Genomic DNA, 23,306 nt, shown 5'->3' with positions numbered 1-23,306 from the left:
GATTCACTTTTCTAGAGGCACTCTAGCCCCCCCAAAGTCTAGTCTAGCAGTTAATACAGTAACTACTTTTTTAGGCATCTCCCCTATCTCTTATGCTGTGATACATTCAGTCTACTCAGAGAAAGAGATGGTGAGAGACAGACCCAGTAATAGAGAGCAGCAGAGGAACATGGACAGGGCCTAAAAGAGATCCAGAGTCATAGATAAAATCACAATCCAAGATGTAGGTATTTGGACCAAATAATCAAAGGAGATCCAGAAAGGAAATGAGAGCTAATAAGCTGACCTGGTGACATTTTGCCAGAAAACGAGAGGAGAAAGTCAGAAGGAAAGACCGAAACCCATGTTGGAAGCCTTTGACTATGTGAACCTTGTTATCTCTTCCTCACAGGCTCAGCTTTCCTTCAATACAGACACTCTCTGCTGAAGGGACTTTGGAGGCTGCGGCTCTCCTTTCCTGGATGACCAACTGTCTTTGTCCCTTTTTACTCACTCAAACCTCCTTGGAGCAGCCCTATATTGCCTGGCCTGTTTTGGCTCGGGCAGAGATTCAAGGCCAGACAGTTGGGAGGGAGGCCTTAGCACTGCCTACCCGCCCAGCTCCCCCACCCAGGAGGATTGGGAGAAGGGCTTGGTGATGGATTGTGCACCTTGAATTCAGTGCCTCGAACTTGGAGCTAGTTTAAAGTGGGGTAGGGTTGGGGAGACTGGTGGGTGCGGACAGTACCAAGAGCTGGGTGGAAGGACCCACCCTAGCACCCTCGTTTCGTGCTACTTCAGGGGACCTAGGGGAGCCTTGGTGTGGGGAAAGGGCTTGGATCTGACAGTAAGGGTGACTCTTCACCCTGGGAGGCCCCAGATTTACAGATGGGGAATCTCCTCCAAACGATGTTATAGCCCGGGTACTCCAGTCTGGAGTACACTACAAACCATACCCACTTTTCCCCCTTCTCTGGCCCGGCCACTGACCCTCCGGGACCAACCTTCCTGGTGATCCTCAGGATCTCCAACCAATGATTGTGCCAAAGGGACAGTCCTGCTGTGCCCCAGGGTGTGGGCTGGGCACTCACGTGGCTCTGCCTTAAAGTTGCAGCAGCTCTGGCCAGCTACTCTGCTCACTTCCCTGGACTCTGATATCCCCATCCCTGATCTCAGCCTGGCCTGCTTGGCTCTGCTTCTGATGGTCAGTGCCACCCATCTTGCCCGTGGTTAGAATCCCCACTGGCACTGAAGGCCACAAGACGCCTGGACTCTGACAGCCCAGGAAATGTGCCTGGGCTAAACACGAAGGCTTGAAAAACATAAAGGCGGTGTGGAGGAAGAGGGGCATGGACTTCTTCTGTGGTCTTAACCTCCCAGAATATGATCCTGATGGACCTATATAGTACAACACCTTCCTGGCTCATCAGGCATCTGGGTAGGGAGGGGTGATAGGGACCTCTTGGGGTCCTGGGCAGATAACTGCTTTCCCCCAAAAAAATTGGACTCTTCTACCCCCTGGATTTTAACAACACCTCCGCTAATGCCACCATTGCTGCCATGCCACCACCACCCAGAGGCTCCAATGCTGGACACCAAATGGGCTGCCTGCCAGCCTGCCTAGCCACCCTGGCTCAAGTCATTGACTCTGGCCGAGGGTGAGCTGGGATGTTGGGTTTGTTGTTTTCTTTTTAACCTATTTATTTTGCAATAGGAAGGAAGCACTTGTTGGCAGTGAGGAAGAGGAGAGAAAGTGTGTGCATAGATGGTAGAATGGACACCTTGAGGAACTGAATACAACTCTAGGAAAAAACAAAAGGAGGGGACCACTTCCCCCCTTCCAAGATTGAAAGTAGTATTCCCTCCATCCTTCAGCTCCTACTCCAGAAACCCTGGAGGCTGTGGGCAAGGGAAGAGGCTGGAAGGACCTGGAGTCTAGAGAGCTTGAACCCTGCCTCTGAATGACCTCCATTCATCTTCTGTCACAGAAGGGGTGGGGAGGGGAGAGGCTTGGTATTGCATGGACAGTGTGGGGGTGACTTGGGCCCCACTCATTCCTGAAAGCAAGCTGCCATGGCCACTCCCCAGCTGTTTGCCCATCCCCTCCCCTCCCCATCCCAACCCCTAGTCCTGTCTGAGGGCAGGTAGGGGACTGGGCCTGTATATAGTTGGGGAAGCAAACTGGGAAAGATGTTTGTTTTAAATAAAAAGGGAAAATATCAAACCAGCCAAAGCCTCTGCTATTGGATGCGTGTGTGTGAGTGGGAGCTGGAGAAATCAGTTTCATATTCTGGGGAAGTTAAGAACACCGAGAACCTTCTGGGTGTGGGAGGACGGACAACTGAAGTTGGAGGAGGATAATCCCAAATCCAGGGGCTTATCGGACTTCCCTCTGCCCACCCCAGTGTGGGCATGCCAGGAATGTACCTGCCACACCTCAGAGGAGGGGCCCCACAGGCCTGGCCCAGGAAGAGTGGACAGCAGGGGAGAGGAAGCCTTTTGGAGAGGGTGCCTGGTTGGGGTGGGGGACAGTGAGGGAAACCTCAAAGTCCTAGCCCTTTCCAGGAGCCATACTTGTCAGCTGCCCTTCTGGAATTCAAATCTGCGGGGCGGTGTCTGAGGGCTGCCCCAACTCCTCTTTCCCCCATTCTCCCTGGCTCTAGAACTGGAATGGGGTCACCCCCTTGTCACTCGGGCTCCTGAACGGGCCACCTCTCATACCCCAGTCCCCTCTTAGAGTCAGTGCCATAATCATCACCCACAAAGACCCCAAGCAGTGACACCGTTTTTGCTAGTTTCCCCCTCCCCCCATCTTCTAACCACGGAATCCGCCCCGCCCCCCCAACCTTCCCTGCTGTGGCCCTTAGACCCCGTCCCCCACGGAGTCCCGCGGTTCTGCAATCCCAAACACCCCGCTCCAGCCTCACACTCTTCCACTCAAGAGTAGCAGAGTGTCAGGGCCCTAGCCTTACCCAGGCTCCCCCTGGCACCCTGAACTGCTCTCCTGGGCGGGGTGGGGTGGGGCGGAGCAACCCGGGAGCTTTAAAGAGCCCCAAACATAGTCTCCACCCAAGCCTGCTGCATCTATCCCGCCGGACATCATGGCCGAGAATCCCAAACTCCAGCTGTTTGTCAAGGTGCGGGGACCGGTCCGGGGGGAGGAGGAGGAGGGAGAGTGGGACGGGGAGCGACGCAGGGTCGGTGCTTCCCCAGGGGACTTTGGCGTGGAGGAGGCACGTCTGGACCGCGGGACCAGAGTTTTCCTGTCCCGGATGAGAAGCAGACAGAGCTGGGGGGCGGGGAGGAGTAGCAAAGGGGAAAGCGGTGTGGGGGTTCCAAAAACAGAAATGAATTCTTTGAGAGAACTGTCAGGCGGAGTAAGTAGGTCGGGAAGGAGGGTCTGGGCAGAGAAGACTGTTGAACTACTATCTGCTCAGGACAAAGAGTTTGGAAGAGGGACAGCCTCTCCCCACCCCCCACCTCCACCTCCCTATAGCCTCTCCCCTTTCCCACTTCTCCCCCTCACCAAAGAAATCAAAGCCGCCCCGACAGGTAATGGAGTAATGGAAGGAGAGGCTCTCCGGAGTCCAGGCTGGTAGATAACCTCCGTCCCAGGAGCTGGGGCCCCAGGCCCTCTGTAGCCCGCAGAGATCTGAAAATGACCACCTTTTGTGTCCAAGGAGCCAGGGGTTCAAAAGTGGCTGGTCCAGGACCTGGTCAGGATTTGGCTAGGATTCAGATGGTGGATGGCACAGAGGGCAAGGGGAACTGGGAGAAGGACCCGGGGAGCAGATATGTTGGGCACTGGTTTTCCAAGGCCAGGACTAAAACCCAGTAGTGTCAGCCTTTGGGAGACACATACTTTGTCCTCCTAGCCCTACACTTTCTGAGTGAGGAAAGATAAGAGAACTGATCCCTTCACAGCTCTGTTTCCACACACCAGCCCCTCGCCCTTTGTCCAGGATCTTGGTTCATGCCCCGTCTCACTGCCTGCAGGGCATAATTGGCCTTTGGATAGGGGAAGCAGGAGGATGGATTGATGACCTGCTTAGCAAGGGGCATTCCTGCTAGGCACCCCGACCAAGACTGTGGCCCCCACCCTAGGCAGAAGAAGTATTCTATCATGCTTGGCACAAAGAAAGTGCCGCAGGGCTCTGTGTCCCCCCTGTCCTTTAGATGTCTCTGGAGTAAAAACTCCAGGTCAGGGTAGACATTATCTACCACAGGGGGAGTGCGTGATCACCCATCCTCAGAATCTGCCAAGCAGCCTGGGTTGGCCTGGGGTTTGCTCCACTGTGGGCAACAATAAGTGTACTTTTGCCATGATGTGCTACTGGCAGTGCCCAATGCCATGGGGTGAATCATTAAAAAAATAGATGGGTCAGGAGCTGGGCTGGACTCCACCCTGTGCAGCCTGTCTGCCTGGTGACACCAAGATGATGCCCAGAGGCCTGCATGTTGGGGAAGCAGCATGTACCCATTTTCTTGGTGCCAATGTTGGGTTTCCCCTGGGGTGGGGCCCTCTCCCTGGCGCCATGGTAGCCCATGAGGGCACAGTGCCAGGCTCCAAGTAGCACAGGCTCTGTTATTCTCCCTACCCCTTAAGGACTCTCACCAACCCCCTTGAGAGAAGTCCCACCCAGCCCTATTGACATTGAGAGGTTGCCCTCATCCCTAACCCTCTTTTATTTTATTTATTTTTAAAAATTGTATTAATTAGATGATTTAGAATATTTTCCCATGGTTACAAGACTCCTGTTCTTCCCCTCCCCTCCCCTCCCCCCTTCCCGTGTAATTCCACTGGGTTTAACATGTGCCTGACCCTCTTTTAAAAGACTTGGTGAGGGGCACTGCCCAGGCCTGGAAACACCCCACTTGATGACCAATGTGGGCCTGGTTTCCTGCATTCTCCCAATAAACTGGATACAACTCTTGCCATCCTTTTCCTCTCCCCCAGGCCAGTGAAGATGGTGAGAGTGTAGGGAACTGCCCCTTCTGCCAGCGCCTCTTCATGATCCTGCTCCTCAAAGGTGTCCCCTTCACTCTTACCACGGTGGACACCAAGAGGTAAGTATTGAGCGGCTCTGTGGAGCCTGCGGTGAGGAAAAGTACGCGTCCCCTGGCTCCCCCCATTCCTCCCAATGACCCATCTCTGCCCGGGCTACCTAGCCTCTCCCCTGGTGCCCATCGTGCTCGCTTTCTCTGTGCCAAAGATTTGGCCCCTGCCTCATTACAGGTCATTGGATGTGCTGAAGGACTTTGCCCCCGGCTCCCAGCTGCCCATTCTGCTGTATGATGGAGAAGCCAAGACAGATAACATCCAGATTGAAGAGTTCCTGGAGGAGATCCTGGGGCCCCCCAAGTAAGAGCCGGGGTGCCGGGTATGAAGGCACAATCCGGAAGCAGGGCGAATGAGCAGTGGAGCAGAGGTCAGAGAGGTGGCGAGTTTAGATGTAGCCAAGCCCCTCTTCTCCCAGCAGAGCAGACCAAGGAGCAGCAAGAAGGAACTTACTCAAGGTCACACTGATGGCTGGTGGGAGAGCCTGAATTTGAAGTCAGATCTCGTGATGCCAAAATTCAGTACTCTTTACTTTATAGTGTGCTTTAAGCACCCCATGGTGGGTTCCCTCACCTCCATCCAAGTCTACTCTTAGGAAAGGCTCTGATGATCCTTTTTCTGAAACATGTTCTTTATCTCGGACAGCTTTGAATCACTCTCTAATCATTCCAGGGAAGTCTTGTCCTTTAATAAGGGATAAAGCCTTTAGTCAAGGGAGATAGCTTGGTTCCCCAGGGAACATCCCAAGGGGGGAGGGGCATCATAGACATTGGCAGAAGGTGAAAGAGGTATGTTTTGGAGAGGTGAGGGGAAAATTTCCCATATTTCCCCATGTTTGAATGGCATTGAAAGAATTGTTTGGGGGGCAGCTGGGTGACTCAGTGGATTGAGAGTCAGGCCTAGAGAAAGGAGGTCCTGGGTTCAAATCTGTCCTCAGATACTTCCTAGCTGTGTGCCCCTGGGCCCCCCATTAACCCCCATTGCCTAGCTCTTACCACTCTTCTGCCTTGGAATCAAATACTTAGGTAAGGGTTTAAAAAAAAAACAGAAAGAAAGAATTATGAACCAGGATTAGGGGGCTAAGAGCAATTTTTACCTTCCCCAAGAATCTGTTTTTCTAGTTTTATTTTATGGCAGAGGAAGAAGGGGGGAGGGGGGCACAGCTGGACAGCTCAGTGGATTGAGAGCCAGGCCTAGAGATGGGAGGTCCTAGGTTCAAATCTGGCCTCAGATACTTCCCAGCTGTGTGACCCTGATCAAGTCACTTAACCCCCATTGCCTAGCCCTTACCATTCTTCTGCCTTGGGGCCAATACCCAGTATTGATTCCAAGATGGAAGGTAAGGAAAGAAAGAAAGAAAGAAAGAAAGAGAGAGAGAGAGAGAGAGGAGAGAGAGAGAGAGAGAGAGAGAGAGAGAGAGAGAGGGAGGGAGGGAGGGAGGGAGGGAGGGAGGGAGGGAGGAAGGAAGGAAGGAAGGAAGGAAGGAAGGAAGGAAGGAAGGAAGGAAGGAAGGAAGGAGAGGCAGGGGAAGGGAATAAGCATTAATGTAGCACCTGCTATGTAATAGCACATAGGGAGGAGGGGAGTATATCTGAGATTTGATTGGGGGGGAGGTAGTGTTGATGGGAGAAAAGGAAGGTGAACTGACCCTCAAACAAGTGAGAGTGCCAGTGGCCCCAGGGAAGAGTCCTAGAGTCTCTCTGCCTTCATGCTTCAGATACCCCAGCCTGGTTCCTCGGTATAAGGAGTCTAACATGGCCGGTAATGATGTCTTCCACAAGTTTTCAGCATTCATCAAAAACACTTCTCCTTCTCAGGATGAAGGTAAATCTTCAAGCTAAACAGATCATCTCCTGGGGTGGGATAGGCCGTGCCCAGGTGGGCCACGATATGTCTCGGGAGAAGGGAATGTGAGAGGGAGTCTGGGGCATTCATTCTGCAAACATTTAAGTGCACACTGTGTATAGACTACTAGGTTAGGCATAGAGAGTGATACAAAATTTAAATAAGACTTTGTCACTCCCTTCGCAGAGCAAATCCGGGTACGAGGATAAGATGCTTGTATAAATGTATTAGGACACAATAAATGTATGAAAGAGAGGCAAAAATGTATGAAAGAGATATGAAGCCCTTCGGGGTGCTTGTTATTCACTCAGGAGAATCAGGAAGAGCTTCTTCTTAGAGGAAGTAGTATTGAAGGAGAGAAATGGGTAGCTAGGTGGCACACAGGCTCGCATGCTGGGCCTGCAGTCAGAAAGATTTACCTTCCTCAGTTCAAATCCTGCCTCAGACACTAGCTGTGTGACCCTGGGCCAGTCTCAGTTCCTTATCTGTAAAATGAGCTGTAGAAAAAAACGGCAAACCACTCTAATATCTACCAAGAAAACCCCCAATGGGATCATGAAGAGTCGGACTAGAAAATGAATGAATGACAACTTGAAGGATGGCCAGAATGGCTACTCTAAGGAAGGAAGAGTCTCTAGCATAGGGAACATTGAGCAAAAGCAGCAGTGGGAAGGCATGCCAGGCACTGAAGAGACAGAGTAGACCTGTTTGACAGGAGCATAATGTGTGGAGGTGAATAATGAGATGAGACAGGAAAGGTAGGCTCTTCCAGATTTTGGAAGGCCTTGAATGCCAGAAGAGAATGATCTTTGACTGGAAAGCAATTTAGAGACACTGAAGATATCTGAGCAGAGTGGTAACAGGATAGGGTGTAATTTTGGTTCTAGCAATACTGATGGGAGAATGGAGATGGGGTTGGAGAAGACTGTAATGGAGACTGTTGCAGTTGTCTGGGTGGGTGGAAATGGGGCAGAATGGGGAGCTTATAAAAAATTAATTTTAATTAATTAAAAAAAAGAATGGGGAGCTTACAACCAAGGCCCCCACCTCCAATCCCTTGCTTGCGGCTCCAGCCTTTTATAGGCCCCTGCTTCGTGCCCTGGTGAAACTGGATCACTATCTGAACACACCCCTGGAGCACGAGCTGATCCGGGACCCGAAGCTCACTCAGTCCAGGCGTCACTTCTTAGACGGCGACCAACTCACCTTGGCGGACTGCAATCTCTTGCCCAAGTTGCACATCATCAATGTGAGGCGGGTGGGGAGAGATGGGGGCTGGAGTGGGAGGGGAGGCAAGAGAAGAAGGGTTGGGTGGAACCATGGCAAAGCCTCAGAAGGGTGTTGGGGACTTCCAGCCATTGGGGAACAGAGTCAGTGACTGCCCTTCTCCACCTCCTGCAGACGGTGTGCACCTATTATCGACAGGCACCCATCCCTGCTGAGCTCCAGGGGCTCCACCGATACCTGGAAAATGCATTGCAGGTGAAGGAGTTCAAGTACACCTGTCCACACAGCTCAGAGATCCTGGCTGCCTACGCGCCTGTGGCCAGAGCTCACCCCCCTGTGGGGCGCGCTCGCTGAGCTCTGCCCCCCCAATGGAATCCATCCCATTTGGCCTTCCCCATCGCCCTGCTGCTCCTCCCTACACCTGCCTCTGGCACACGGACTTGCTCATGCGTCGCCTCCCTCTGTGAGCACACAACCCAACCCACTGCTCCTCCACCATTTTGTGCTTTTCTTCCAAAGCTGGCTGAAGCCAGGCCTTCCAGGATTCCCTCTCTGATGGCTACTCCTGGACTGGCCTGCCTCCCTCCTAGTGGCCTTGCACTCCTGGGTTGGCTCAGACTGTTCATTTGCTTCGGAGGAGAGTCTTTGGTCACGTCTGTGTGCAGGTGTGACTCATCCTCCTGGGGGCAAGGGCTGTGAACAGGCCCCGATTACAGCCTCACCCCCATCCCTGACCTGACCCCAAGTCGGCCCCCCTAGTCCTGGGGCCATTCCTGGACTCTCCCGATGACCTCTGGCTCTGCCTTCTACTCAGGCACCTCAGGAATGGCACACACCCAATACCTGTTATCCCAGCACTAACACCCATGGCGGGGCGGAGGCTCCCTCCCAGACACAGGGGGGAATGAGGGCCCAGCCCCTTTGTAACTCTGCCCAGGGACCTGGGAGACCAGAAACGCAGCTCAAAACCAGTTGGGCTGGGGTGAGAACAGCAGCAAAGCTCTAGGGAGGCCAGGTGACAGGGCAGGGCGCAGAGGCCACCTCCCTGGGCCGGGTGGGGAGAAGAGTAAGATTGTGAATGTTCCCAGCCAGCTTGACCGCATTCCCTGGCTCCTCTCTCCCAATCCTATCAGCTCAACCAGCTTGTGCTTCGGAATCCCCTGGCCTGCCTCAGGCATTTCTGGGGCTCTGGGATAGTAGACCCCACTGGGGTATGTCCCTGTTGCTCTGCTAACTGTGTGACTGTCCAGCCACATGGAATACATCCGTCCGTCCGTCCGGTGGCTAAAGTCCTCTCCAGGTGTGGGGAGAGATGAGGCTACGTTTGCAGACTCCTCAGCCTCAGGTTCGTGAGGACTGTGCTACTAGACAGGATCAGAAGAGTTAGGTTCCCAATTGCTGTGTGTATCCTGTCCCTTCTCCTGAAATCAGAACACAGGCTCAACTTCTGGCTTGGACATTTAATAGCTTTTTGTTTGGCCACTTCAAAGGCTCTTCCAGACTCAGTTTACTCACTTGTAAAGATAACACTTCACTACTTATAAAACCAGGCTGTTGTGAGGAAAGCGCATCGTAATTTTAAGGCAATATAAAAGAAACATGAGCCATTAAATCCAAATTGTTTCTGTCTACATATTTGTGTATGGGAAACTGTAGACTGTATGTGTATTTACAAGTGTCTATATACATATCTTCATGCCACTCTCTATCTGTGTGAATGTGTGTCAATATGGCTATGCAGCCCCAGGGAATTCATCCATTCCATGGCTAAAGTCCTCTCCAGCTTTGGGGAGAGATGAGGCTACCTTTGTGGGTACTTCTAAGGGACTCAGGCCAGAGTCAGACCGCTTGGATAGGGGAGAGAAAGGGAAGGAAGATTTATTATGTGCCAGGCACTGTGCTGAGCGCTTTAGGAATATTATCTCATTTGACATTTGTAATGGACACACATAGTGCCTGATCCCAGGGTGGGAGATCCTCATTGGTGATTCATCCTGGTCAAGCTAAGCCTGCCCCACCTCTCCTGGCCACCCCCGAAACCTGGACAGAGAGAGGAAGGGAGGGAGAGGGAGGGAGAGAGGGAGCCGCCTTCATAAAGCAGTTTGGCCTGGCTGGAGGTTTGAGCTGTGACATAATCTGTTGACATCTTTTGGCCCCCACACCCAGAGCAACCCTGTACCAGGGAACCAGACTTCTCCCTAAGTTGGGGGGTTGGGGAGGTCCTGGTCTAAGGGTCTCTGGGCCCACCCCTAGACTGAGATAAGTCTAAGGAAAGTCTGAATGTTACACACACTGACAATAAATATTAGTGGATTTATTTTGCTTTGCTCCAGGAGAGCGGCTGATTAGGGAGCCAGCTGTCAGACTGGATGAATCACTCCCTCCTCTGGACAGGGCCAACTTGGCCCTTCCTCTTTTCTCTGTCCTGCAAGACTCAGGAGCCTATTGGCTTCCCGGGAGCTTCCTGCTGCTCCTGAAGTCTTCATTTCCAGGGAGGCAGGAACCTCACACAGGACGCATCATGTCTTAGACAGCATCAAAGTCCACTCCACTGGCTGGCTTCTTACTGCAAGGACAAATACAGGGAGGCAGTGAGGAAGCTGAGGGTGGGGTGGAGAAGGTCCCTCGTCCAAGGAGAAGAAGAGGGTCTGAAATCCATGTCAGGGAGATTTGTCTTTGAGAAGGAGAGGGGCAGGGTAGGTGGTACCTCTTAAAGCCAGGATTGATAAGAGACTCTCCTGGCATCCATTTCCTCATCACAGGGCCTGGGGCACTTCTTCGAGAATCTGGATCTAGGGAATGCAAAAGGGCTCCCTAAGTTGGCTCCCTCCATGTAACATGGAGTTACATCCTTCAGTCCCCCTCTCACATCCAAGTTGGTTCCCGGAAGGACTCATCTGCCACATATGAGATTTCCTGGGTTAAAACAGAGGCACAAAAGACCTCTATTTAATCTCACAAAGCAAATAGATCATAGGCAGAAACTAAGACCAGAGAGGGTCAGAAACATGCTTGGGGGCACAGTATATCCGTCCTGCCCATATCTTTCACCTCTTCTCCTCAGGGTAAGGAGAAACTGTTTCCTACCTGGCAAAAACAGCTGCTGCCCACCTGGCTGAGATTTCTTTCTGGGGCTGGGGCTCTCATCCTTCAAAGCTGACAAAAGAAATGAGTGCAAGGTTGGGGTCACACAGGAATCTTTACTTTGTGTTCTAGGATGACTGAAGCTTTTGCTGCCATCACTCATTCTAGACATGTGTGCGCTACAGGTCTACTCTGTCTACCCTTAGAAGCTTCACAGAATCTCAGTGTGAGATGGAAATGACTGGAGGTTATACGATATTCCTGATGGTGGCTAGGGACACCCTACCTCCCAACGTGACCCATTTCACTTTGAAACAGCTCTGATTTCAGGGAATTTCTCCTTCCCTGAAGCTTGAATCTTTATCCATTGCTCCTAGTTTTGACCTCTGGGGTCAATGAATAGAACACATTCCCCCACGTTGGGCCACCCTATAAATCTTAGAGCAGCAAGACGCAGGGCTGAGGCTAACTCCTTGGCCAGAGTTGGGCGCAGGCCCTGTCCCTTCCTTGGAGAGGGCACTAGGAACCTGATGTTTATGGACCGTCTGCCAGGAACGTCAGGTTCACTGTACCTGCCAGCTGCTTCTCCAGTCTGCATGCTTGCTCTGCCAATCCCAGCATCAGTGCCTGGAGCTGTGGGGCTGCTTCAAGGCTGGGCACCTTAGAAAGCTCAAAGGTCAGAGTTTCTGCTCCCCTGGAGATAGTCAGGTAAGCGCTGCTATCATCCTTCAACGTCAAAGATACGGTGTGCCGATCACTGGCAACCCTAAGTATTGAGAGGGGGCGGGTTTAGTGCTGTTTATTGGGCAGCAGGGACCCCTGCTTTATCTCCCCAAAGACGGGCTCACCTGAACCACACCGAATAGTCCTCAGCCCCATCCAGGCCATGCTGGGCTTTCTGCAGGATAAAATGGGGCTGGTTAACCACATCTGGGTACCCTTAGGATCACCGCCCAAACCTGCCAAAGGTGGGGGTAGCGACGGGCCAACAAGGTCAGGTGTCCAGTTTGGAATGATTATTGGGGGGGTAGTGTGCAGAATGGAGACATTAGTGGAGCCCCCAGTTTAGTGTGGCGTTGCGGTGGAAGGCCGGGGTATGAAAATGGGGTGGGAGACACCTAATTTATTGTCATGGAATCCTGCGGGGGGCGGGAGGGGGGGAGGGCAAGGGGCAGAAGGTAAGACACGATCCGGGCACCCACGTGTTTCTCCAGACTTTCCGGGGTGAAGCTGGTGTTCCAGAGTTCCAGGGCATCAGTCACACTGGAGAACAGAAAGGAGGGTCCAATTAAGTCCTCTATACCCCCAAACTGATCCCACTTTAGTGTGTGTATGTGGGGAAAAAAAAAATCCTTCTTGCCACCGAGCACGCATGCCCGGTCACAGGCAGGAGGGACTGGGAGCAGGGATCCTGGAATAGCGATCGATCGCGCAGGCGCAAGATGCGGAAGGCGGTGCTGTAGGACGACCTGCTGCCTCGCCGGCGCCGGCCCTCCCCGCCCATCCTCCGGCCCTCCCCAGCGCGTGCCCCACCCCACCCCACTCACTAGAGGTTGTAAGCGCGGGTCTCGGCGGGTTCCGTTGGGCCCTCCCAGTAGCACACGTAGCGGGGCAGCCCCTGCCCGGAACTCGCAGGCACCATGCACAAGGAGGCCAGAGCGGGGAGTCGCTGCATCTCAGGAGCAGGAAGTGGGGCGCCCGAGTCTCTAGAGTTCGGGCCAGGGCTAAAACCCTGCCGTGGCAGTTCCAGCCCCGGAAACGGGCGGAGCTCCGGGGAGTTCTGCACCTGGAGATGGCCTCTGCACCTTACACGCTCCAGTAAATGTTACTTGTGGGTTTTTAAAATAAAACGTTATTACCATTTTTTTTTACATCACCTACGTTTCCTGGTGTATCCTTTCTCCCTCCACAGCAAGTCCTTATAACAAAGGAAAGAGGGGAAAAAAAGTTGTCAAAGTCACGTTACCCATAGTCCTCTCCCACTTACAGCTGATCTTATTTATTTTATTGTGATTTTCTTGTCAGTTACAGATCTCTGCCTCCTTTCTCTCCCACCCTACCCACTGAGAAAGCAAGAAAAAAAAACGGTTACAAATATGCAGAATGTAGAAAACGAAATGCCAGCATCAGCCATAATGTATCTTTTTTTCCCCCAGATGGATTAATCTGCTTAATTCTTCCCCCCCCCCAATTTAAACATTATTTTATTTGGTTATTTTCAAACAATATTCCTTGGAAACAAAGATCCTTTTCTTGTCCTCCTCCCTCCCCCCCCCCACCGCCCTTCCCCTAGCCAACCCACTGGGTATCAAGTGTCCTTGCTTCAAACCCATTTCCATGTTGTTAGTATTTGTGTTAGGGTGTTCATTTCATAATGTATCTTTTTAAAAACGTAGGACAAAACTGGTTTCATAACTTGAAAAAATAACAAACCCCAGATTTCAAGCATGAGAATTTTAAGACTCCCTAACTCTGTTGTGTTATTCCTTTCCCTAAAGTCATGAAGCAGGCCAGCCTTTCCCCCTGCTTTAGTCTCTGTGCTTTTTTGGGGGTAATTTATGACTTCATAGTGCTATGCCCTAGATCCAAGGTGAAGCAACCTCTGCCCTTTGGGATCTTATATTTTCCTAGGTTTGTGAGGGAGGAGGGGGCATATAATAAATAGGGGGGCCGGAGATCTAGATAATTAACCCAGAAACACTTGTCATGTACCTACTACATGCTTGGCACTGGAAACAAAAATATGGTAAATGAAATTATTCCTTCTCATGGGAACTTACATAAAGTCCTTTCAGAGTATTTGAAGAGGGGGCTTTTAACTGACTACAGGCAAGATGCACAGCTCTGGCAGGAAGAGTCAGAGGATTTAGAGCCTAGGTAAAAGCAGCTCAAATTGGCAGCAGAGCCTTTAAGAGATGCCCTTTGTTTGGGGTGGTATTATTATTATTATTTTAAATTGCAAATTTTAAATTCTTTTTGAGAGTAATTTTAGGTTATGAAATGTGCTGCCTTTTTTTTTCTTTTTGGGATATGTAGTTCTTTTTTAGGGTAACAGATTTTCAATCATACAAAGTCAAAATCGGCCCTATACTGGTGGTGTTAGGATCATAGATTTAGAGCTGGAAGGGACTTTGTTGTTTTTCTTGGGTACTGTCTGATTCATACAGCAACATTATAAAGAAAAACGACTCTAAGAGACTTTAGAACTCTGATCTGTGCAATGATTAACAATGAGTTCAGAAATACCCTCTATGGGATTATCTTGGCAAAGATACTGGAATGGTTTGCTATTTCCTTCTCAAGCATGTCCCCATTTACAAATAAATTCAGACATAACATAGGGGTTAAGCGACTTACCCAGATTTACACAGCTAATAAGTATCAGAGACCAGATTAAACTGAAGGCCGGTATTCTATCCACTTTACCACCCAGATGTAGGGAAGGGACTTCAGCCACCATCTATTCTAACTCCCTCATTTTACAGAGGAAGAAACTGAGACTCAAACATTAAGTGACTTGCCCATGGTCACAAGGACATTTCAGAGCTGGGATTTGAACCCAAGTCCTCTAACTCCAAATTTAACACTCTCTCCCTGCACCACACCACACCCCCTTCTCCTGTATCTTCCACAAAGAAATTTCCATTCTGTCTCCAGTTAGTGCTCATCTTCATGGTAGAAGTGGGTACGCTTCTTCTGTGTCCCCTCAGCACTAAGGACTGACCAGTACAGGGGGGAGAATATGAGGCAGACCAGTTTTACTTAGACACTGAGCCTTCTGTCTACTTTCAGATCCCTCCCAGCACTCAAATTCCCTCAACACCAACTTAATCAATCCACAAATATGTATTAAACCTGACTATATGTCAAGCACACTGGTAGATAGAGGATGGGGAACTTTCACTAGGATCAACTAATGGATTTACACTTCTTGCTTATTGTAGAGGTAGCACAGCAGATAGAACTCTAGTCCTGGAGTCAAGGAGGACCTGAGTTCAAATGTGGCCTCAGATACTTCCTATCTGGGTGACCCTGAACAAGTCATTTAACAATGACCTAGCCCTTGCCATTCTTCTGTCTTAGAACTGATACTAAGACAAAAGGTAAGAGTAAAAAATAAAATAAAATAAAAAAAGGACAAAAAGCTTCTTGGCGGTGGGTGGGTGGGGTGTGAAAGAAGGTAGACAATTCTGGTTTGGGACTCTAGGTTTGTAATGCAGTGAAGCCTCTAGGACGGAAGACAACTTGCTTTTCTCCGTAGTTTTATCTGTCCAAGGCTTCTGGACTGTAGCAGCAGCTCTGACCTCTACTATAGAGCCTGCTAGGTCTTCCAAGACATCATTTTCTTCAGGCTAGAATTTTAGCCCTAGTCACACTGCGATAGCATCTCAGATCTCCGTAGCCCTGTAAGGACACTGTTAAACTGAAATAATTTCAAAGGAAATGATGCAGAGAGAAGTGACCAGATCTAGGAGAATAATTCATACAAGGTCAAGAACGTTACAAAGAAAAACAACTCTAAAAGACTTTAGAATTCTGATCTGTGCCATGATAAACAATGAGAGCAGGGATACTCTAGATCTCTCACAGAGCAGAGAAGTGGAAATACTGTGAATCATGTCCTGCCCACCCATTCACAAAGCTCTAGTGACAAGGAGAATGAAGGAACAAGCCTGCCAGGAATCAAGAGGATACGAACATTGTGCTCATTTGGGAGTGGGCCGAGTGGTTGGAGGGAGCGGAAGATCTGGAGGAGATCAGCTCCCTTGGGTGGCCTGGAACCCAGCAGGACACCTAGCCCCTGGCTCCAGTGGGATGGGCGAGCCCCCTCAGAAGATGAATCAGTCTTTGGTGCTCCAGAGAACATCCCCCCAAGGTCAGGGGACAAGGAGACTCTGCAGAGCTCTATCTCCTTTGTGGGATAAAATCTTTGGGTATCTCATTATGGGAGGCCTGGGAAATGGTTTTTTAGCTTTGTACTGAGTGGAGGAGAGGTTCATGCCATCTCTTCATGCCACTCTTACAAATGAATATCACTGGTGTCTGTAGTCCCTCCAGGAGGACTTCCTGAATGATGTCAGTACCTTGTTCTTGTCTTCTTTCACATCTCATCCTTCTCTGGGCTTACAAAAATGTTTAAGACCTAGAACCATGCTATTAAAAGAATGGTTGGGGGTGGGGGGGGGGGCAACTGAGTAGCTCAGTGGATTGAGAGCCAGGCCTAGAGACTGGAGATTCTAGGTTCAAATCTGACCTCAGCTACTTCCTAGCTGTGTGACCCTGGGCAGTCACTTGACTCCCATTGCCTAGCCCTTACCACTCTTCTGTGTATTGGCTCCAAGATAGAAGGTAAGGGTTAAAAAAAAAAAGAATGCTTGGGGGATGAGTTTGGATGACCAGGGACTATGGCACCAGCTCTGATCTCCCCTTACAGTCTAATAGGCCTACCAGGGTCTGGAGAAGGGAGAATTTCTTGGAGAACATGCTGGCAGTCTTCAGCTGTTTGAAGAGTATTGGATGGAAGAGGCATTAAATTTGTTCTGCTTAGTCCCATTGGGTGGTAGTCACAAAGAGCCCTAATTTCCCTTTGTCCCAAAAGATTAAAAAAGGGGAAGGGGAAAGGACCTATGTTGCACAAAAAATAGAGCAGTTTTTATGTGGTGGAAAAGACCTGGAAGGGGCAGCTAAGTGGGGTGATGGATGGAGTGTGGGGCCTGAAGTCAGGAATACTCATCTTCCTGAGTTCAAATCCACCTTCAGACACTTAATAGCAGTGTGACCCCGGGCAAGTCATTTAGCCCTATTTGCCTCAGTTTCCTCATCTATAAAATGAGCTGGAGAAGGAAACAGCAAACTATTCCAGGATCTTTGCCAAGAAAACCTCAAATGGAGTCCTGAAGAGTTAGATGGGGCTGGAAAATGACAAAACGATGATGAAAGAATTGAAAGCTAAGGGAGTACCCATCAATGGGAGAATAACTAAACAAATCATGGTATATGAACATAATGGAATATTATCATGCCATAAGAAATGATGAAAGAGATAAATTCAAAGAAACCTGGAAAGACTTGTATGAACTAATGAAAAGAGAAAAGAGCAGAACCAAGAAAATTATCAATACAATAGCAACAATATTGTACTGAAGAAAAATTCTGAAAAACTTGAGAACTCTGATCAACATGATGATGTCCAAAAGACCAAAAATAAACAGTATTCTCATTAACTGACAGAAAGGTGATGAGACACATATTTGGACATGACTAATGTGAGAGTTTGTTTTGTTTGATTATATATATTTTTTACAAGTGTCTGGTTTTTCCTTTTTTTTTTTCCAGTAGAGATGGATAGTGATAGTGAGAAAAAAAAAATAAATGTTTGTTAATTTTTTTTAAATTAAAAAAAAATTAGAGTCGTCCCAAAGTGGAAAGGACTGCCCTGAATTATGATGAGTTCCCCTTTTGCTGGTGTTCTTTAAGAAGTGTCTAGATGACTAGTTGTTAGGAGGTAGAAAGGATTCTTGAAATAAAAATAGGTAAAATGAGATGGTTTCTGAGGTCTCTTTCACCTCTAAGATCGTGTGTGTGTGTGTGTGTGTGTGTGTGTGTGTGTGTGTGCAGATGCACAAATAACAATAATACAAAATAGGTAACATATGTAAGAGGGAGGGCAGCTGGGTAGTGCAGTGGATAGAGCACTGGGCCTGGAGTCAAAAAGACTCATCTTCCTGAATTCAAATCTGACCTCAGACACTCACTAGCTGTGTGACCCTGGTCAAGTCACTAATTCTGTTTGTCTCATTTCCTCATCCTTAAAATGGGCTGGAGAGGGAAATAGCAAACCACTTCAGTATCTTTGCCAAGAAAACCCCAAAAAGGGATCATAAAGAGTCAGACTTGATGGAAAGTACTGAACACCTACAAAATGCAAAAAATAGATCCATGAGAAATTTGAAGGAGTGATCACATTCAGCTGGGGTGATCAGAGAGGGCTTTGTGGAGAGAGTAGTTTAATTTATTATATGAATCAAGCTTTAAAGGAAGAAGAGGATTTCAAAAAGTAGAAATGGTGTGAAAACAGCCTACACTCGGTACAGGAAGAATGTCATCATCAAGATGAGAGGGGGCAGGATGAAGATAGGGGACAATGGATGAGTAGTCCATTTAAATGGAATGGAGAGGGCAGAGAAGAACAGAATAAAATGATGGAAAGAAAAATTGGAGCTAGACTCTGAGGATCATCAATGCCAGGCTAAATGACTGCGTTTATATGTATTAAGAGTTGTATGTCATGCAGTCCTCACTGGGGAGCTACTCAAAATTTTGAGCATAGAAGTTACATGATCAAAGTGGGGCATTATGAAAATACGATGGGTTGTGGTATGTATAATAGATTTGGAGAGCAAGAATTAAAGAGTATCATTTATAAGAACAAACCCCCAGATTAGGAATAGTTTTAGATAGAAATTTACTAGGTTGGTTGGTAGAAGACTCAAATAATATTAATAAATAATAATCCATAAAAGGCAGGAAGACTAGTCAATTGGCTATTGTATATAGTAGCCCAAAGGAGAGATGATAAGAACCTGAACTTATCACATGTTAGAGGAGCTGTGACTTGATCTAGCCATTCTAGGAAGTAATTTGGAACTGTGTTCTAGAAGTTACTAAATTGTGTTCAGCCTCAATTTCCTCCCCTGCAAAATGAGGCTAGCAGTAGCACCTACCTAGACCAATTCACAGTGACTTGTGAGGATGGAGAGGAAGAACAAATTTGAGCAATCACAGGGTTCTACTCTCATTCTGAAATCTCTGTCTTTGTACTGGCTGTCCTCCATGCTTGGAGTGCTTTTCCTACTTATTTCCAACCCTTGGAATCTCCAGTTTCCATCAAGACATATTTCAAATGCTACCTGCTCTATCTCTCTAGGTGTCCTTTTCTAAGGTTACCTTCTATCTACTCTGTGGGTATCCTCAGGCACTTACTAGCTGTGTGATCTTGGGAAAATTACTTAACCCTGTTTGCCTCAGTTCTCTCATCTGTAAAATGAGCTGGAAAAGGAAATGGCAAATTACTCTAGGATCTTCTCCAAGAAAACCGAAGGGGCAGGTGGGTGGCTCAGTAGAGAGAGCCAGGCCTATAAAAGAGAGGTCCTAGTTTTGAATACTTCCTAGCTATGTAAAAGAAGGAAGGAAGGAAGGAAAGAAGGAAAGAAAAAAAGAAGGAAGGAAGGAAAGAAAAAAGAAGGATGGAAGGAAAAAAGGAAGGAAGGAAAGAAATCTTAAATGGGGTCACAAAGAGTTGGATACATACACCTGGAAACAACTAAACAACAAAAAATGTGCCAGTCAATCTTGAGGAGTAATTTAACCTCAAAGACTCAGTTTCCTCATTTGTAAAATAAGGATAACAATAGCATTTATCTTATCAGGTGGTAGTGAAGTTCAAAGAAATAAAATATGAAGAGTACCTAGCACATCTTTTACTATTATATAAATGTTCCCTATTATTACACAAAGTGGAGAGAAAAGTTCTTTTGCTTACATTAGAATGGGGGAGCCCATTCCAATGGGGAGATCCCATTGGAATGTAAGCTCCTGGAGAACCAGGACTTTTTCTCCCCTTTGTATAATAATAGGTAGCATTCATATAGCACTTGAAAGTTTGCAAAACTCTCTTCATTTGTTATTTCTTTTGAGCTTCACAACTTAGATGCAAGTCTCACTCATTGGAATATATGCTTCTTGAGGGTAAGGATCTGCTTTTACTTTTCTCTTTGTATTCCCAATGCTCGGCACCCTTTTTGCCTCGAGGTAAACATATAACAAATGTTTGTCAACTGACTATAGACAAATCAGCACCACCTCCATCTTTCATGCATATATATTTAATTTTATTTAATTAATGAATTCAGAACATTTCCCCATGGTTACATGATTCATGTTCTTTCTCTCCCCTCTTCCGTATATTTTAAAAGCCTTTTAAAGTCTATTCTTACAAGCATTTTACAAATATCTTTCCATCTCACTCTCTCCCTGGAATGAAAACACTTTAAACAAACCCTTAATAACAAACATGCCCTGGGGGGCAGCTGGGTAGCTCAGTGGATTGAGAAACAGGCCTAGAGACAGGAGGTCCTAGGTTCAAATTTGGCCTCAGATACTTCCCAGCTGTGTGACCCTGGGCAAGTCACTTGACCCCCATTGCCTAGCCCTTACCACTCTTCTGCCTTGGAGCCAATACACAGTATTGACTCCAAGACGGAAGGTAAGGGTTTAAAAAAAAAATAACAAACATGCCCTGCCTAGCAAACTCAATTCCCACAGCTGGCCATATCCAAATATGTTGTCTTTTCCAGATTTTAAGCCCAACACCTATATGGCAGGAAATGGGTAAGTTGTTTTATCTTCAGGCCTCTAGACTCATTGTTCATCACTGCTATGATCAGAGTTCTAAAGCCTTTTAGAGTTTTTTCTTTATGTTGTCGTCGTCATTGTGGGAATTATTTTCCTAGTTCTGATCACTTCTCTCTGCATCATCCCAATTTCCTTTGAAAATGCCTGTTTTATCATTTCTTCTAGCACAATATTTCATTTCATGTTTAACCCTAATTTGTTTAATCATTCCCAATAGGTGAATACTTCCTATATTGCTAGTTTCTTACGTGCCAGCTCTTGTTCATATTTGGGTATGTATGGGTCCTTTCCTTCTTTCTCTGATCTCTTTTGGGTACAGGCCTGGTAGCATAGCTAGGTCAGAGAGTACGTATGCCCAGTTCTGTAACTTCTGGAGCATAGTCCCAAACTGTATTCCAGAGTGGCTTGACTGATTTCATAGCTCCTCTAACAGTGACTATGGCTGTTTTCATTTAGCACCCCCAACATTTGTCACTTTCCTCTTTTATCATCTTTGCCAACTTCATGTAGACAAGGTAGGACCTTGGAGTTCCTTTAATTTGCGGGTTCCGCATCATTATGATCAAATGAGATAATATTTGTAAAATGTCTAGCACAGTGCCTCCCACATAGTAGGCACATTAATAAAGGCTTTACCCAAGGGGAAGCTCCTCAGTGGGTTGAGAGCCAGACCCAGAGATGGGAGGCCCTGAGTTCAAATTTGTTTCAGACACTTCCCAGCTGTGTGACCCTGGGCAAGCCACTTAACCCCCATTGCCTAGCCCTTACTGCTCTTCTGCCTTAGAATCAATACAGAATATTGATTCAAAGACGGAAGGTGAGGATTTAAAAAAAAAATAAAGGCTTATCCCCTTCTCTTAATGATTTGGAATGTTATTCCATATGATTTCTTCTTTTGAAATGGCCTGTTCATGACCTTGGGCATTTAGCTTGTTTGGAAGTTCTTCATCTTATAAACTGGAATTGATTCAGTTCCTTACATATTTTAGCTATAAGACCTTTATTAGAGAAACTTATAGCAAAGTTCTCTCCCACCAGACATTTCTTTCTCTTCTCATTTTAACTGTATTAAACTTGTTGGTGCAAAACCTTTTCAATTTTAAATAATTATAATTGTTCATTTTGTCTTCTGTGATTCTTTATTGCTTGTTTAGTCATCAACTCTTTCTTAGCCACAGATCAGAAGGTGATTTCTTACTTTCTCCTTTACTTTGCTTAAGTTGTCATCTTTTATGCCTAAATCATGTATTTATTTAGAGTTTTTCTTGATATATTATGAGATGTTGGTCTATAACTATTTTCCCCCCAACTGTTTCCCAGTTTTCCTAGCACTTTTTATATCTAATTGTGAGTCCTTACCTCACTAACTGGGGTCTTTAGGAAAATGGAGTACAATGTTTATGATCTGTTGAATTGAACAACTATTTGTTGTTGCTCAGCCATTTTTGGGTCAGATTTTTCATGATCCTATTTGGAGTTTTCTTAACAGGCAATAAGAATAGGTTGCCATTTTCTTCTCTAATTGATTTTATAGATGAGGAAACTGAGACAAGCAGGGTTTAGTGATTTGCCCAAGGGTCACATGACTAGTAAGTATCTGAAGTTGGATTTGAACTCAGGAAGATAAGTCTTCAGGATACCAAGTCCTGCACACTGTGCCACTTAATTGTCTTCCTTTTCTTTTCTTTTTTTAAAAAAAATTTATTTATTTCTTACAATAAAATTTCCAGGAATCTTCCCCCCTCCCCTCTCGACACTAGACAAGGCATCATTTGACCAAAAAAAAAAAATGTATGTCTATATATAAAACATATCTCGCTTGTTTCTATTTGTCAATTCTTTCTCTGAAGGTGAACATAGGTGAATCATTCTTCAAACAATATTTCTGTTGCTATGTATAATGTTCTCATGGTTCTACTCATTTTACTCTTCCTAATTTCATGTGGGTCTTTCCATATTTTAAAAAAATTATCCTAGGAGGCAGCTGGGTGACTCAGTAGATGGAGAGCCAGGCCTAGAGATGAGAGGTCCTCCATTCAAATCTGGCCTCCTAGCTGTGTGACCCTGGGCAAGTCACTTGACCCCCATTGCCTAGTCCTTACCACTCATCTTAGAACCAGAACACAGTATTGATTCTGAGATGGAAGGTAAGGGTTTAAAATTTAAACAAAGGTTAACCTGTCCATCATTTCCTCCTGCACAGTAATATTACATCACAATCATATGCCACAACTTGTTTAGCCCATCAGTTTCCAGTTCTTTGCCACATCATGAGAGCCGCTATACATATTTTAGAATACATTGGTTCTTTTCCTTTTCCCCTAATCACCTTAGAAATAAACCTAATAGTGCTATTGCTGGGTCACAAAGAATGCCGTTTTGTAACTCTTTGGGCGTAATTCCAGAATTCCTAGCTGCCTTTCTGTTTTGTAACCCATACCACAAGGTTCTGATGATTAATATTCTGCAGTAGAGTTTGAGACATGTTATAGAATAGGCACCATTTTTGTGTTTTTTCCCTCGTTATTTCCCTTGAGAGTTTTTACCTTTAGCTGTTACACATGACTTCCTTTACATTTTTTCTAACTATAAAATATGACCCTTTCTCCCTGGCCTCTCATTAGCCCCTCCCCCAGCCCCAACCTTCATTGAACCTATTCTTTCTCCAGGCATTCAGGCCCTCCAGGCGTCATGGCCA

The 23,306-nt window shown here is 47.2% G+C and overlaps 3 protein-coding genes across 4 annotated transcripts in view; 2 read left to right on the top strand and 1 right to left on the bottom strand.

Annotated features, from left to right (window-relative positions):
* ABCA2 (ATP binding cassette subfamily A member 2) overlaps window positions 1–2,206 on the top strand; it is a 76,346-nt gene extending 74,140 nt beyond the window's left edge. Inside the window, exon 49 of the mRNA XM_001366907.3 lies at window positions 392–2,206. Coding sequence (XP_001366944.3) covers window positions 392–427 — 36 coding nt within the window. The 3' untranslated portion in view covers window positions 428–2,206. The remainder of the gene's footprint in view (window positions 1–391) is intronic.
* Window positions 2,207–2,362: 156 nt separating this feature from the next.
* CLIC3 (chloride intracellular channel 3) lies at window positions 2,363–9,816 on the top strand. The gene is made up of 6 exons (XM_007475403.2): window positions 2,363–3,116; window positions 4,937–5,046; window positions 5,216–5,341; window positions 6,756–6,862; window positions 7,957–8,132; window positions 8,285–9,816. Exons 1-6 carry the CDS (start codon window positions 3,081–3,083, stop codon window positions 8,462–8,464), a joined length of 735 nt encoding a protein of 244 aa, XP_007475465.1. The 5' UTR covers window positions 2,363–3,080; the 3' UTR covers window positions 8,465–9,816.
* A 587-nt stretch (window positions 9,817–10,403) lies between these two features.
* PAXX (PAXX non-homologous end joining factor) lies at window positions 10,404–13,158 on the bottom strand. Of its 2 annotated transcripts, XM_007475401.3 has the most exons (7): window positions 12,742–13,148; window positions 12,397–12,457; window positions 12,043–12,092; window positions 11,767–11,960; window positions 11,198–11,266; window positions 10,818–10,902; window positions 10,404–10,676 (listed from the first exon to the last, which is right to left on the bottom strand). In XM_007475401.3, the coding sequence occupies exons 1-7, from the start codon at window positions 12,867–12,869 to the stop codon at window positions 10,637–10,639; spliced, it is 627 nt and encodes a 208-aa protein (XP_007475463.1). In that variant the 5' UTR covers window positions 12,870–13,148; the 3' UTR covers window positions 10,404–10,636. The 2 variants fall into 2 exon arrangements, with proteins under 2 accessions (XP_007475463.1, XP_007475464.1); XM_007475402.3 differs by lacking the exon at window positions 10,404–10,676 and having other exon boundaries at window positions 10,818–11,026; window positions 12,742–13,158.
* Between the last annotated feature and the right edge of the window lie 10,148 nt (window positions 13,159–23,306).

This window comes from Monodelphis domestica, chromosome 1 (assembly GCF_027887165.1).
Source record: "Monodelphis domestica isolate mMonDom1 chromosome 1, mMonDom1.pri, whole genome shotgun sequence".
Taxonomy (NCBI): domain Eukaryota; kingdom Metazoa; phylum Chordata; class Mammalia; order Didelphimorphia; family Didelphidae; genus Monodelphis; species Monodelphis domestica.
Note: the sequence above shows the minus strand (reverse complement) of the source record. Positions and strands in the feature narration are given on the sequence as shown.

Excerpts from the sequence above, each read along its gene's own strand:
- CLIC3 (XM_007475403.2), top strand. The coding sequence starts at position 3,081 with ATGGCCGAGAATCCCAAACTCCAGCTGTTTGTCAAG. Across the intron at positions 5,342-6,755 it reads GAGATCCTGGGGCCCCCCAA|ATACCCCAGCCTGGTTCCTC; the intron begins GTAAGAGCCGGG and ends TTCATGCTTCAG. Across the intron at positions 8,133-8,284 it reads CCAAGTTGCACATCATCAAT|ACGGTGTGCACCTATTATCG; the intron begins GTGAGGCGGGTG and ends CACCTCCTGCAG.
- PAXX (XM_007475401.3), bottom strand. The coding sequence starts at position 12,869 with ATGCAGCGACTCCCCGCTCTGGCCTCCTTGTGCATGGTGCCTGCGAGT. Across the intron at positions 11,961-12,042 it reads GACTATTCGGTGTGGTTCAG|GGTTGCCAGTGATCGGCACA; the intron begins GTGAGCCCGTCT and ends CTCAATACTTAG. Across the intron at positions 10,903-11,197 it reads GCAGCAGCTGTTTTTGCCAG|ATCCAGATTCTCGAAGAAGT; the intron begins GTAGGAAACAGT and ends TGCATTCCCTAG.